General features: G+C 33.2%; 2 protein-coding genes and 1 non-coding gene across 3 annotated transcripts; 2 read left to right on the top strand and 1 right to left on the bottom strand.

Annotated features, from left to right (window-relative positions):
- The first annotated feature begins 5636 nt into the window (after positions 1–5636).
- On the top strand, positions 5637–5718 carry TRNAS-UGA (transfer RNA serine (anticodon UGA)). Its single transcript has one exon. It is a non-coding gene; the product is annotated as a tRNA-Ser (tRNA).
- Positions 5719–5945: 227 nt separating this feature from the next.
- Positions 5946–7491, bottom strand: LOC112779358 (CDGSH iron-sulfur domain-containing protein NEET). The gene is made up of 2 exons (XM_025823598.2): positions 6737–7491; positions 5946–6169 (listed from the first exon to the last, which is right to left on the bottom strand). The coding sequence occupies exons 1-2, from the start codon at positions 6964–6966 to the stop codon at positions 6070–6072; spliced, it is 330 nt and encodes a 109-aa protein (XP_025679383.1). The 5' UTR covers positions 6967–7491; the 3' UTR covers positions 5946–6069.
- A 1683-nt stretch (positions 7492–9174) lies between these two features.
- On the top strand, positions 9175–12330 carry LOC112776704 (cysteine and histidine-rich domain-containing protein RAR1). The gene is made up of 6 exons (XM_025820929.3): positions 9175–9422; positions 10693–10695; positions 10799–10881; positions 11345–11496; positions 11589–11830; positions 11934–12330. The coding sequence occupies exons 1-6, from the start codon at positions 9324–9326 to the stop codon at positions 12027–12029; spliced, it is 675 nt and encodes a 224-aa protein (XP_025676714.1). The 5' UTR covers positions 9175–9323; the 3' UTR covers positions 12030–12330.
- The last annotated feature ends 106 nt before the right edge of the window (positions 12331–12436 follow it).

Here is a 12436-nt window from a genome sequence, read left to right as displayed (position 1 = left end):
GACTTTATGTGAAGCTGAGAGTCGTTAGATAAAAATTTAGTCAAATTATTTAACGGTTCTCAAGTATCAATTTCACGTAAAGTTGACTGCATGTTATCGGCTCTAATAGATAGACAATAAATATTGTGAACAATGTAAACAACTAGCTGTAACTTGGAAATTCCTATTTTTCACATTTTAATCTTTAACCATCCCTTTTTTATCCTGATGACCATCGCAACACTACACTCTCAAACTCTCTTATCGGAGGCACTCCATTTTTTATTGGTCGCACTAGTTGGCGTTAATCCGTTTCTCGCAACAAGGATCAACGTCATCGCTTTTTCTCTACCTAGCCCTCTCATCGGCAAAAAAACTAAACATATAATTAAAAATGAAATTGACTATTCGCATATCTAGTAAAATGAACATCTAGTATGATTTAATTATATATACTTAAATCCAATCTAAAAAACTAAACATCCAAATTAAAATAAAAATAACCATCCATATACCAATACCACGCCTACAACACCAACCACAATAATGAACTTGGAACTTCTAACAGCAGCCATTGTGAACAGTGATCAAGAGACAACAACAACAGAACAATGAAGGAAACGGATAGGGGTGCAGCTATGGCCGCGTCTGAGAGCGGTGCGGAGGCAACGACTACAACTGCGACGGCACGTGTGTGAGAGAGAGCTACATTCGATTGCGTCTGCAAGGAGTGGAGGGACAACGGCGTTCTGCTGCGTCTGAACGACGTGAGAGGGACGACAGCGTTCTGTTGCGTCTGAACAGCTATTTCTGGCGACAATGTCGAGTTGTGGTGGTGACTGGTGAACCGAATATTAAAGATGTATGGTAAATAGCAGACGTGAGACAATAAAATAACTGTATGAATGAACAATAGAGTTACATGCAAATTCTTATTTTTTAAATTTTAAAATTTAATAATAATTTGTTAATTAATTAAGAATCTAAATTCATTTATCTTACTTTTTTAATCTATTATTTACATTGTTTATTATATACATTATTTTTTTATATTTTTTCTAATGCGGCTAAACACTAAAAATTAATTATTGTATATTTTTTATATTTTATATATTTTTAATATGTTTTTTGTGCCAACGTTGATATTATTGTCTTACATTCATACATAAATAAAAAAATATTTTGTTGTATCATACTATATTCCAATTATGCAAAAGGGATTACAATACAATAGAAATACATACATCTCTTTGTCGTGAATACTGAATACATACATGATACATGCACTAATTTAAAAAAATTCCATTAGGCTTTGCTGGGCTGCTGGCAGTGATTATTATTTATCAGTAGCAGTGCGCCAGTGATGTTTTTAGTAAGATTATTCACAATGTGAAAGTGGTAACAAAATTTATTTATAGTGAAAAAAAAAATTAAACTGATATCAATTGTATGTTATTATATCAATAAAAATTAATTAACTTTTAACTTATTATTTAAAAAATACTATATATGAGCTAATATTTTTAATAAAAGATATGAAAGACTAACTAATGTCCAAGTGTCAACTCATATATATGATAAATATAAAAAATATATTAATTTCTTAATATGTATATTTAAATTCATGAATTTAATCATATGATTATGTATGATTTTTTTATATTGGATATTAAAATTAAATTCTTATACTATTATTTATAAAAGATGTAAATAATCATAACATTTTTCATTAAAATAATCAATTATTATTAGTCGTTTTACTTTTATTAAATTCAAATAATTTTACTTTAATGTACACTTTCAGTAAATTAAAATTTTTTAAGTAGAGATCATTGTCTGATGTGTGAAATCCAAGCGCAGCACTAGTGCACCACACTATTATTTGATATGATACAATAACCGCAACAAACTCTTGTCCCACTATGTGGGGTTGACTACATGAATCAAATAATGTTGTTAAATTCTGTCACGTATCATGTCTAAAAAGAGACCGATTACATATAGATCTCATTTGACTAATTCATGGATGGTCTTCTTAGGTCTTCCTCTTCCTTTCACCTCTTATCTATCTTTCATCTCATCCACTCTCATAACTGAATATTCTGTCAATCTTCTTCTCACATGTCCAAACCATTTGAGATGCGATTCTACCATCTTTTTCACAATGAGTGCTACTCTAATTCTCTCCTTATATATTCATTCCTTATTTTATTCAATCGCGTATGACCACTCATCCATCTCAACATTTTCATCTCTGCCACACTCAACTTATGTTCGTGCTCCCCTTTAGCCGCCCAACACTCCGTCCCATAAAGCATAGTCGGTCTTATAGCAGTGCGATAGAATTTATCTTTAAGTTTTAAAGGCATTTTTTTGTCGCATATAAAACCAGATGCACTCCGCCATTTTGACCAACCTGCTTGGATCCTATGATTTACATCCTATTCAATCTCTCTGTTATCCTATATGATGCACCCAAGATACTTAAAACTTTTAACTTTTGGTAGGATATTTTCTCCAATCTTCACATCTATATTAGGGTTTTTCCTTCTCATACTGAACTTACATTTCATATATTCCGTCTTGCTACGGCTTATGCACAAACCATACACTTCTAGAGCTTCTCTCAATAAGTCTAGCTTCTTATTTAGGTCTTCCATTGACTCTCCCATAAGGACGATATCATCAGCAAAAAACATGCACCATGGCACGGGCTCTTGAACGTGCTCTGTGAGTATTTCCAAGACTAATGTGAAAAGGTATGAACTTAAGGATGATCCTTGGTGTAATCCTATACCAATAGAAAATTCTTCTGTCACACCACCTTGAGTCTTCACACTAGTTGTGGCCCATCATACATGTGTTTAATTGCACGAATATATGTGATCCTTGCTCTTCTCTTTTCTAAATCTTTCCATAAGACCTCCCTTAGCACCCTATCATACGCTTTTTCCAAATTAATAAACACTGTATGTAGATCTCTTTTATTACTATGATACATTTCCATCATCCTTCTTAGCAGGTATATCGCTTTGATAGTAGATCTGTCTGGCATAAATCCAAATTAGTTATCTGTTACTTATGTCTCTTTTTTCAACCTCCGTTCTATCACCCTTTCCCATAACAATAGTATAGCTCATGAATTTGATTCCTCTATAGTTTTCGTAACTTTAAATATCCTCTTTATTTTTGTAGATATGTACTAAAATACTCTTTTTCCACTCATTAAATATCTTCTTTAACCTTAAAATTTCATAAAAGAATTTGGTTAATTAGTTGATACGTTTTTTTACAAGACCCTTTTAAATTTCAATAGAAATATTATCAAGTACTCCTGCCATTATTTGATATGATAAATGTAGAAAAAGTCTAACACTTCGTTTAGCGGTCAAAATAGATTTTCAAGGAAAGAGTTGTGCATCAAAGAGCAAAAGTTCAAAATCCATCCGTAAGTTAAGCAAAATGGTAAGTAATTACTAATTAGTTTTGAACTATAATTTTGTTTGATTTTGAAGGATGAAGGGTTTTTTTTTTTTTCTGTGGATCATGTCATTTTATCTTAGAAAATAACATATAACACATGTGAGCTAATTGACTTGATACTCTATATAAACATATAAATCGTTCAATGTAAATATTTATTTATTACAAAAATATTTAATTTTTTATAACAAAAAAATTAAGTATAAATAATTAAAATTTATATTATTTAATATTTATTAATTATTATTAGAATTAATAAATACAAAATAAAATAAATTTATTTTTTTTTCCTGTCTTTCTAACATTATTATTTCTGTTAAAAGGGCACGGTCGTACTAGCTGCTAGATCCACCCTGCCGGCTTATGTTGTCAGAAATTACCAAGACCGGTCCGTGTTTTTTCTTTGTATGTTTGGAATCAACCAGTTAAATAAGAAGTTTCAACCAGTTATTAATTGTACTATAAGCTATGGTAATGAGCAAATTTGCATGGTACCATAATTCGTATATATGCTACATATCACCCAGGTCAACGCTTCAGCTCGTAGTCATAGAGAGACATATATTCAAATATCATATGTTGTAATAACTAGTTAGCTCGCGTTAGTTACAGTTAGTGGAATTAGTTTAGTTACACATATATATCATGCCCGAGTTGTTGGGAAGTTAGTACTTAGTAGATTGTGATTTGTGAGTAACAAAAACATGGGGTTATCAACTTTTATTTGGTCTAGCAGCTAACATAGTAGATTAATTAATGTTACAAAATAGATCTTACTACTCGTGCATATAGATAATTTATGGTGCATGATGAATTGCGCAAGCACTTATATCAAAATTAAATGACCTTTACAACTTTGGCCAAACCAATTATCGTCAAAACCAGGAAGAATTTCATTTAAATCCAAATTACCTATAAACACCTACGCATACGCCTCCTCTGGATTTTACTTTGTCACTTGGAAATTAATAAAATCATAATTAGTACAACTGTGCATGGATCACCACACTATATATATTTCTATCAATTCTAAGTTAATTATGTTAATTATGTATAAAAAATCAATTATTTGTAATATATTGTATAAATTAAATTTTTTCACAGAATATATAAATTCAAAAAATACTTAGTATACTTAGTACTTACAATTTATTCACGGTTTTTTTCGGCCACTTAGCAGTTGACCACAATAAAAAAGAAAAGATGTTTGCTATAGTGTCTAAAAGATATTAGTATTACCTAATTGTTAAAATAGATTAAATAATTAATTTTAAATTTAAAAGTATAAAAATTAAAAAATTTTAAATATTTAAAAATTATTATAAAAACTAATTTAAGTAAAAGTTAGATACCAAATAAAAAATACCATAAAATTGACCAAAAGAAAAATTGTGGAACTTGAATGATAGATGATGAAATGATGATGAAAGCTGGCGCTGATCATTTCTGACTAATAAAGTAAAGTAATGCCACAGATCCAGCAATCCAATGTCATCATTATTACATATTTTGGAAAGAAAAACTGAAAAACTTGATTAGTGTGATGGCGCTAGAAATCCAAACAAGGTGCACACACACATATACATCTGTTAAGATGATAGCTGGAAATTGTTGTAACTCTCCTAAGCGTGTGTATATGAACAAACGGTGCCAAGCTTTGGATCAACGGAACGGGGGACACCTGTCCCCACCATAGCCGCTTGCCGACAATTTCCTACGCTCAAATATTCAAATTCCCCCAACATATATTATTATAGGCATTTGAAATTCTGAATAATTGAATCTTCCTTGTTCAGTTGTTTGAGAAACACTGATCAACGTTTCCCCACACAAGATGATTGGTTGTATTTTTAGTTTTCAAATTTGAAGTGCATAATGCAAGCATAACGTTGTTTATAAATAATATAAATATAAATATAAATACATTTAGTATATTTGTAAAAATAATGCATTCAATGTTACGACTTACCACTAACATTTTTTTTTTTTTTTGGGAGGGGGGGGGGGAGAGAGAGAATTTTGCTATCATTTGTTTGAAGGAGTTGGGTCCGAGTTCGATAGAAGATAGAGTCCACAATCCACATATAACAGAAAATGGTATACCCAAAAAAAAAACACAAAATGGGCCACTTTGAGCCAATAAAAGTATTATTCAAGGAAACAGAAAGCCAGCAGTCGATATGTCCGAGTGGTTAAGGAGACAGACTTGAAATCTGTTGGGCTTCGCCCGCGCAGGTTCGAACCCTGCTGTCGACGTTATGTTTTAGATTTTGGAGTCCAAAGCAAAATCATGGACAATGCTCTAAACTTGCGCAAGAAAGAGTTTAATCTTGTGCAATCAGCGTTATGTGTAATTGGATGAATCAACATTAAATTCCAAAATAGGATTTTATACTATTAAATTATCTTAGCGATATTGAAATATGAGGTAGGTGTAAAGAGCACCGCAGCTAAGACTAATATGTCAATATTGGACAAACTAATTAACTAATAGGGAAGCCACCTTTTATTTGCTGCATTGAAAAGTCAAGTCTGATACACACAAAAAGTAGTTTTATTTTTAAGTGGTAATGACCAAGCTGAAATCAAAGCAAATACTAAGATTGTCTACTTTTTCAGAAGCAGAGGTCCAACGTTATCCCCAGTGGCCTTGTTATGCTTTACATGGCTTCCGTCGCACAGAGGAAAAGTTCCTGATCTCCAACATCTGCACCCACAATATCAACACTTTAGAAACTTAAACATGATGCACCTAAAAAATTGAAGACTCTCTACTAGACACGCCAATATGTATTATGGTAGCTTTACTTTCCAAACAATAATTTTCAAACTTAGTATGTCAAACAAGGAGTTTCTTGGCATGAACTTGCAATAAGGACTTGAGAGTAATTAAGACAATTCTTCCACATGGAGCATGTTCAAATTTCATCACTTCTCATGCCACCTCAAAATTAATCAAGATTCATGAATCAAGCATATATTATCAGCTGTATGTACTCAGTGATATAATTGTATATATATTCCTTAATGACATGTCATCCCTAAACCTTGTTCATGTTTGAAATTATATGAATTATAAGAGAAAGTCTATGAGTCAGTAGATTTTGTGGTTTTTAGCCATCAATTAGTCATTAATAATGTTTTTAAAAGTGTGAGATTGCATTTAATGGTGTAGAATCATTCAATTTCCTTTTGATGGTTAAGTGCTGGCTAGAATTTAACAAAAGTGCTGCCCTCTAGGACTCCTCAAATTATAAAGGCAGAAGGATAGTACCTGCAATAGGGAGTGAGGGGTTTAGAGAGTTCAGAGACAACAACAGAGTCCACAACCTTCTCCTCAGTCTTCCTGATATCAGGGTTGATTCCAACACCAACACCCGCACCCTCTGCTTTCACAACCACCGCCATGCGACTCTTCTTCCTTGCTGCTATGTTGCTCTCAGCAAACCCCTTCGGTGCCAGTGGCTTCATTATCATCTTGTTGAAGCTTAAAACGGATTCCATTGTCCAAGTAGAAGGAGAAGATGGAAGACAAGGATGGTATGTGTGTGTTCCTTAACCTGTGGAGAACACACTCTCTCTAACCTCTATTCTATTGTATGGTTAGTTGGCGACACACGTCATTCGCACACATCTCTTTCTTTTTCTTGGTAGGTGAGTCAACATTGCAAAAAGGAAAGCCAAAACCACAAAACATAAATATTTTTAAATGTTAGTAATTGAGTGAATTTAGAAAAATTTTATTTTATGTTTTAACTTTTAACTGTATTATTATACACTAATTATTAGAAACAGTATATGTATTAATAAATGATTAGCTTTTTTTCGTATATATTAGTCCACTATTTTCTTTGTACGGAAAATTAATTATTTGTCTTAAAAATAATAAAAAACGAATTTATCATTTCATATTTGAAAATTTTTTTTATAAAATTAATTTTAACGTATTAACAGATCACAACGTAAAGAATATTGTACGTTGATACAATAGAGTTTGTAATTTATATATATAATAACCTTAAAATATTTAGTGCTCTTTTAGGTTTTATTAGGTTTTATCAGTGTTCTATTTAGAGTTTTGATATTTCCATCTCTTTTTTACTTTTTTATTTTTATCTTCTTCGATCACAACAATTTGTATTCCTAATTCTCATTACCTTATAATCAACTTCTCCTCAATTAACATTCTCAATCCAATATAAATTTCGGTGAAGAGAGAAACTCTAAAATTGATCTAGGTAGTGAGGAGGATGAGGAGGATATTGTAGTATTGGAGACAAAAGATTATTCTCAGGGGTTAGAGGCTTGTATTAAGAGTCTCTCGGAGAGACTCTTTGCAGATAAGGTGTTTTCGATTGGCACAATGGACAATGCCCTAAGGGCGATATGGAGTAAATCGGAGGGGTTCCGATTGATTGAGATAGGTCCTAATAAATTTCAATTATTCTTTGAGAATGATTTTGATGTTCTCATAATTGAAAAAGAATCCCCTTAACTCTTTAAGAATTATATCTTGCATGTGAGAAGATAGGTTGAATCGGATGAACAGGAACAGAAAAGCGTTACTTGTTTTTCAATTTGGATCCAATTATGGGGTTTGTCTAAGCAGTTCAAAACTATTCACGTTGAAAAAATACTTGGGGAAAAAATTGGAGAGGGGATAGACATTGGTTTTTTCTCTGTTCGTAGAAGAGAATATCAAATTCTCAAGACCAAAGATTGGCAGGATGGTGATAAAGGGTGAAAGACAGCATTTGTATGGATGAAATGAATGGTAAGGTGTTGAAAATTTGATTGCGATACGAGAGGATTGGAATTTTTTGTACCTACTATGCTCATTTAGGACATAATTCCAAACATTGTTCTAAATTCATGGAGGATTTATCAGTGGGCGCTATTAAACAGGATCATATTGGCGAGTGGGTCAAAGCAGATCAAGTGGTCAAGAGGATCGAATGTGGAGGAACTGGTGATAACTCCAGCTTCAATAATTCAAACTCAAGCACTCCCCAACCGAGAAAAAAGCCAATCCGAACTGGTTGATAGATAATTTTGCCAGTTTGAGTGTCAAAGGGACAAAAAAATAACTCTATAGAAACATCTAGAGGTAATAAAGAGGATGATAATTATTCAAAAGTGATTTGGCAGTCAATTAAAAAAACTAGTGAGGCCTTAGTCCTAACTTAATTTCAACTTTATTTTTTTCTTAGTTTCATTTTTTTTTTGTGTCTCGCTAATGTTTAAGCAAAGGATGGGAGAACCCCACTTTCTTTTGTGTAGTCCTGAATTTTGGACAAAATATTTTCTTTCATTTGAAATAAAATAACCTACTATCTTTGAGAAAAAAATGTAAAAAATATTCTAAAATCATTTACTTAGATGTATGCATTTGCCGAAAATTATATGTCTAAGAATTTTGATTAAAAAGTCAATGAGTTATGGCTCAAATGACATAGACTCCCCATACTCAATTAAGAGATCGCAGGTTCGAGTCTTTTATCTTTGGTAAAAAAAAAAAATCTTGATTAAAAGTTTTTGTTTTTGTATATTAACGGGCCTAAGGTCCAAATTATCCAAACTGGAATCTGTAAGATTCCCATCTCTTTGTCCTCCCTCTAGCCATTAAAGAAAAAAAAGAGGCCCAACCCGTTTGAGATTTAGCTAGAGTTGTGTTAAAAAAAAATATTGAAAATACTAAGATTAGGTAATGCTACTGCTAGTTGAAAAATGAAAAGTGAAAAAAGATCTTGTTTGTGTCGGATTCCACTTCATTCCTGAAGCTGAAAGTGAGAGTTCTCGAAATTCATTTGATAGATACCAACACAGATTTGTGAGTGCTTTAGCTTTTGAGTGTTTGAGGGATGGCGCAGACCGGCAAAGTTCGCTGCCAGAGGATTGGTTGTGACGCCATCTTCTCCGACGACGATAACCCTGACGGTTCCTGTCGATATCATGATTCTGTCTGTTCTCTCTCTCTCTCTCTCAATTACATGATCAAGTTTCATCCTTTATCACTTTATTATTCATGTTCCCCCTTTTCGCATTGACCCTTTTGACTTCAATCCTTAACTTTCTTTTGTATGCACTGCCTTCCAAATTTGGGTAGCTCTTTGCACTCTTCACCCACTTGTTATGTTTCAATCTGTTGCTACTGTGTGTAGATTGATGGTTTGGTTTGTTGAAACTGTGGCTAACATTTGGAGGCTCTTGTAATGTGTTAGTTAAGCTTGAAGAGTTGAGTGTCCTTTTTTCCGGGCATTGAATTATGAGCACTGTTAGTAATTTGTCCCAGGATCCACGGGATCATAAAATGTTGTAAAAGCTGCTCCCTTTCATGGAAATTATGTGATTGAATCGTTTCAGGTGCTGTGATTCAACATACTGTGTCTTCTAGTTCTTTCATTCAAAAGCTCAAATGTAAAGGGGCTTTGGCAATTAAGGTTTACAATATAGGAAGTTTTTATTGGAAAAGATAAAATGTCCGGGTTTTCGATTCATTTAGTGCATATTGTTGGGCAAGAATTTAGGAGATTTCCGAACTTCCGAAGTTCCAATTATCATTTACCCGGGAGGTGTTTAGAACAAGAGTTATGGTAGGTTTTTCCATCCTTGATATAATGGGTGCAAATCCTATCTTTCGATTTTATTGATGATCTTGTAGCTTGGTTCTATGATTTCTTGGTCATCCTATGCCCATGAAAGGAATGCTGCTGTAGCCACTTGCATATGAAAGTTAGCCTTGATATGCAGTATATACACCTACTGGCATAGACAATTATGTGTATATAGTCAACAATATGAATTGAAGAATATGCAGCTCTTGCAGAAAACTCTTCTTCTATTGTCTTAAAAGTGGTTCTAAGATTGTTGTAGCTGTCAGAAACTTGAATAAAGGTCATTGCTATTATTTTGCTTGAATTCGAAATTTATGTTTTGTCTTGTATATTTAAAATAAAACCAATACCGCGTCCAACTATTTAACCTGGGGAAAAAATGTAAGTGTTGGTCTTTGGACCCTCAATTTTTTTCTTCCCTTTTTGTGTGTAAATCATTGTTTGATGAGCTTTGATAATATAACTCACCCGTGAACTAAGTGAAACTTTATATCCAATGTAATATCGTGTGTTGATATCATTATGACAGTTATTTTTTATGATATTTTACCGATTCACTTTCCATTTGGCATGTTTGGGACTTGCGCTTATTGATGGGCAAACTTCATTTCTTCAGGGAGTAAGTCAGCGCCTTTTAATTTATTTATTCATGGCACTTTCTAGCTTTTTTAATGACTATTTATCAGTTCTGCAATTGATTATGCTTCCATTTTGTTTTCCAGCCAATCTTTCATGATGGGATGAAAGAATGGAGCTGTTGCAAGAAAAGAAGTCATGATTTCAGCCTGTTTTTGGAAATTCCAGGGTGAGTTATTGTCTCTGCTCTTTTTCTCTAGTCAACTATGTCTGAATCTATAAAGATTTGAACTGCAGTCAACTAGTCAGTTTACAAGAGTTTGCCATATTTGAGTAAAAATATGATAATGTTATTGGGTGATCTAATGTTGCTTGGTGATTCTTTGCAATAGATAATATAGACTTCGTTTGCCACTTCTTCATGTGTTGATTTGCTTTATGAAATTACATGTATTTGATATGCTTTTCGTGTTAAATTTATGTCCGCCGGATTATAATATCTTGCATTCTGGAATGAGAATAAACCAGAAGTTCCAGATAAGTTTTCAAGGATGCTAGTGAAGAAGTAGATTGTTTTGCTATTATCAACATCAATGGAATAAGAGAAAATAATAACTTTCTTTTAAAAAAATAAAAATAAAAATAAAAATCCCCTGAATTTGTTGATTAATCTTTTTCCCATATTAATCAAGATGTAAGACCGGAAAACATACATCCGAAAAGCAAGTGATTGCACCGGTTAAGAAGGCTACTGTGGCTGCTCCAACTGCAGCTCCTTCAACCAATGCATCGGCAAAGGACTCTTGTTCTAGGTGTCGGCAGGGATTCTTTTGCTCAGATCATGGTACTCTTAATTCTCTGCTCATGGCAGTGTCTTAAGCAATCCCTATATCATGTTTGCTATCCTACATTTTACTTGTCTTTCTCCTGTTTTAGGTTCACAAGTCAAACCTGTAAATACTGTTGGAGACAACCCTGGAAGTGTTGCCGGACATGTCTGCGCTGAGACCAATTCAAGTGTTCAGGATCCAAAGGATCCTAAGAAGATAGTCGATATAAACGAGCCCCAAGCGTGTAAAAATAAAGGGTGCGGCCAAACTTTCAAGGAGAAGGATAATCATGAGACTGCTTGCAGCTACCATCCTGGCCCCGCGGTGTTTCACGACCGGATGAGAGGGGTGGGTATTGAATATTCCATATTCTAAATTTCTAATGCTTGTAGTTGTGATGAGTTTCTTAAAAAAACACTACTAACTTTTTTTTGTGTCATTGTTTTTGCAGTGGAAGTGCTGTGACATTCACGTGAAAGAATTTGATGAGTTTATGAGTATTCCTCCATGCACAAAGGGATGGCATAATGCTGACCCTGATCAATGAAGACTCCAACCACCCACAATATTGGGTTTTTATCAGTCTCATTCAATTTTCTTTACAAGCTGTGATTGAAATTTGAAACAATCAATCTTCCCCCCAAAAAAAAAGATCCCCTTACTCCCCTCTCAAGTAGTGAACCTTGGTGGTTTCAGTTTGTAAGAAGCCACAACATAAGACTCAGATAACTGTAACGTTTAGATATGGATTTGTTGTCAATTGTTCCTTGAATGTCACAATGTTCTTCTGCATTTCTATTTTGGACCTATCTAATATTGAAATACTTTGAACTTTGATTTTCTTGTGACTGAGGGTGTAAATTAAATAAAATTTTCACTGTTCTCTGATCAAATACAGATTGAGATAAATACTTAACACGTGTAATAGTAAAATCATTAATATATCAACATTTT

This window comes from Arachis hypogaea, chromosome 19, assembly GCF_003086295.3.
Source record: "Arachis hypogaea cultivar Tifrunner chromosome 19, arahy.Tifrunner.gnm2.J5K5, whole genome shotgun sequence".
NCBI classification, from domain to species: domain Eukaryota; kingdom Viridiplantae; phylum Streptophyta; class Magnoliopsida; order Fabales; family Fabaceae; genus Arachis; species Arachis hypogaea.
This window is presented reverse-complemented; position numbering and strand designations above follow the sequence as displayed.

What these genes read in the sequence shown, in the direction of transcription:
- LOC112779358 (XM_025823598.2), bottom strand. Translation starts at nt 6,966, where the DNA reads ATGGAATCCGTTTTAAGCTTCAACAAGATGATAATGAAGCCACTGGCA. An exon ending in CCCCTCACTCCCTATTGCAG is followed by an intron (nt 6,170 to 6,736) that starts GTACTATCCTTC and finishes TTGTGGGTGCAG; the next exon opens with ATGTTGGAGATCAGGAACTT.
- LOC112776704 (XM_025820929.3), top strand. Translation starts at nt 9,324, where the DNA reads ATGGCGCAGACCGGCAAAGTTCGCTGCCAGAGGATTGGTTGTGACGCC. An exon ending in ATTCTTTTGCTCAGATCATG is followed by an intron (nt 11,497 to 11,588) that starts GTACTCTTAATT and finishes CTCCTGTTTTAG; the next exon opens with GTTCACAAGTCAAACCTGTA. An exon ending in TTCACGACCGGATGAGAGGG is followed by an intron (nt 11,831 to 11,933) that starts GTGGGTATTGAA and finishes TTGTTTTTGCAG; the next exon opens with TGGAAGTGCTGTGACATTCA.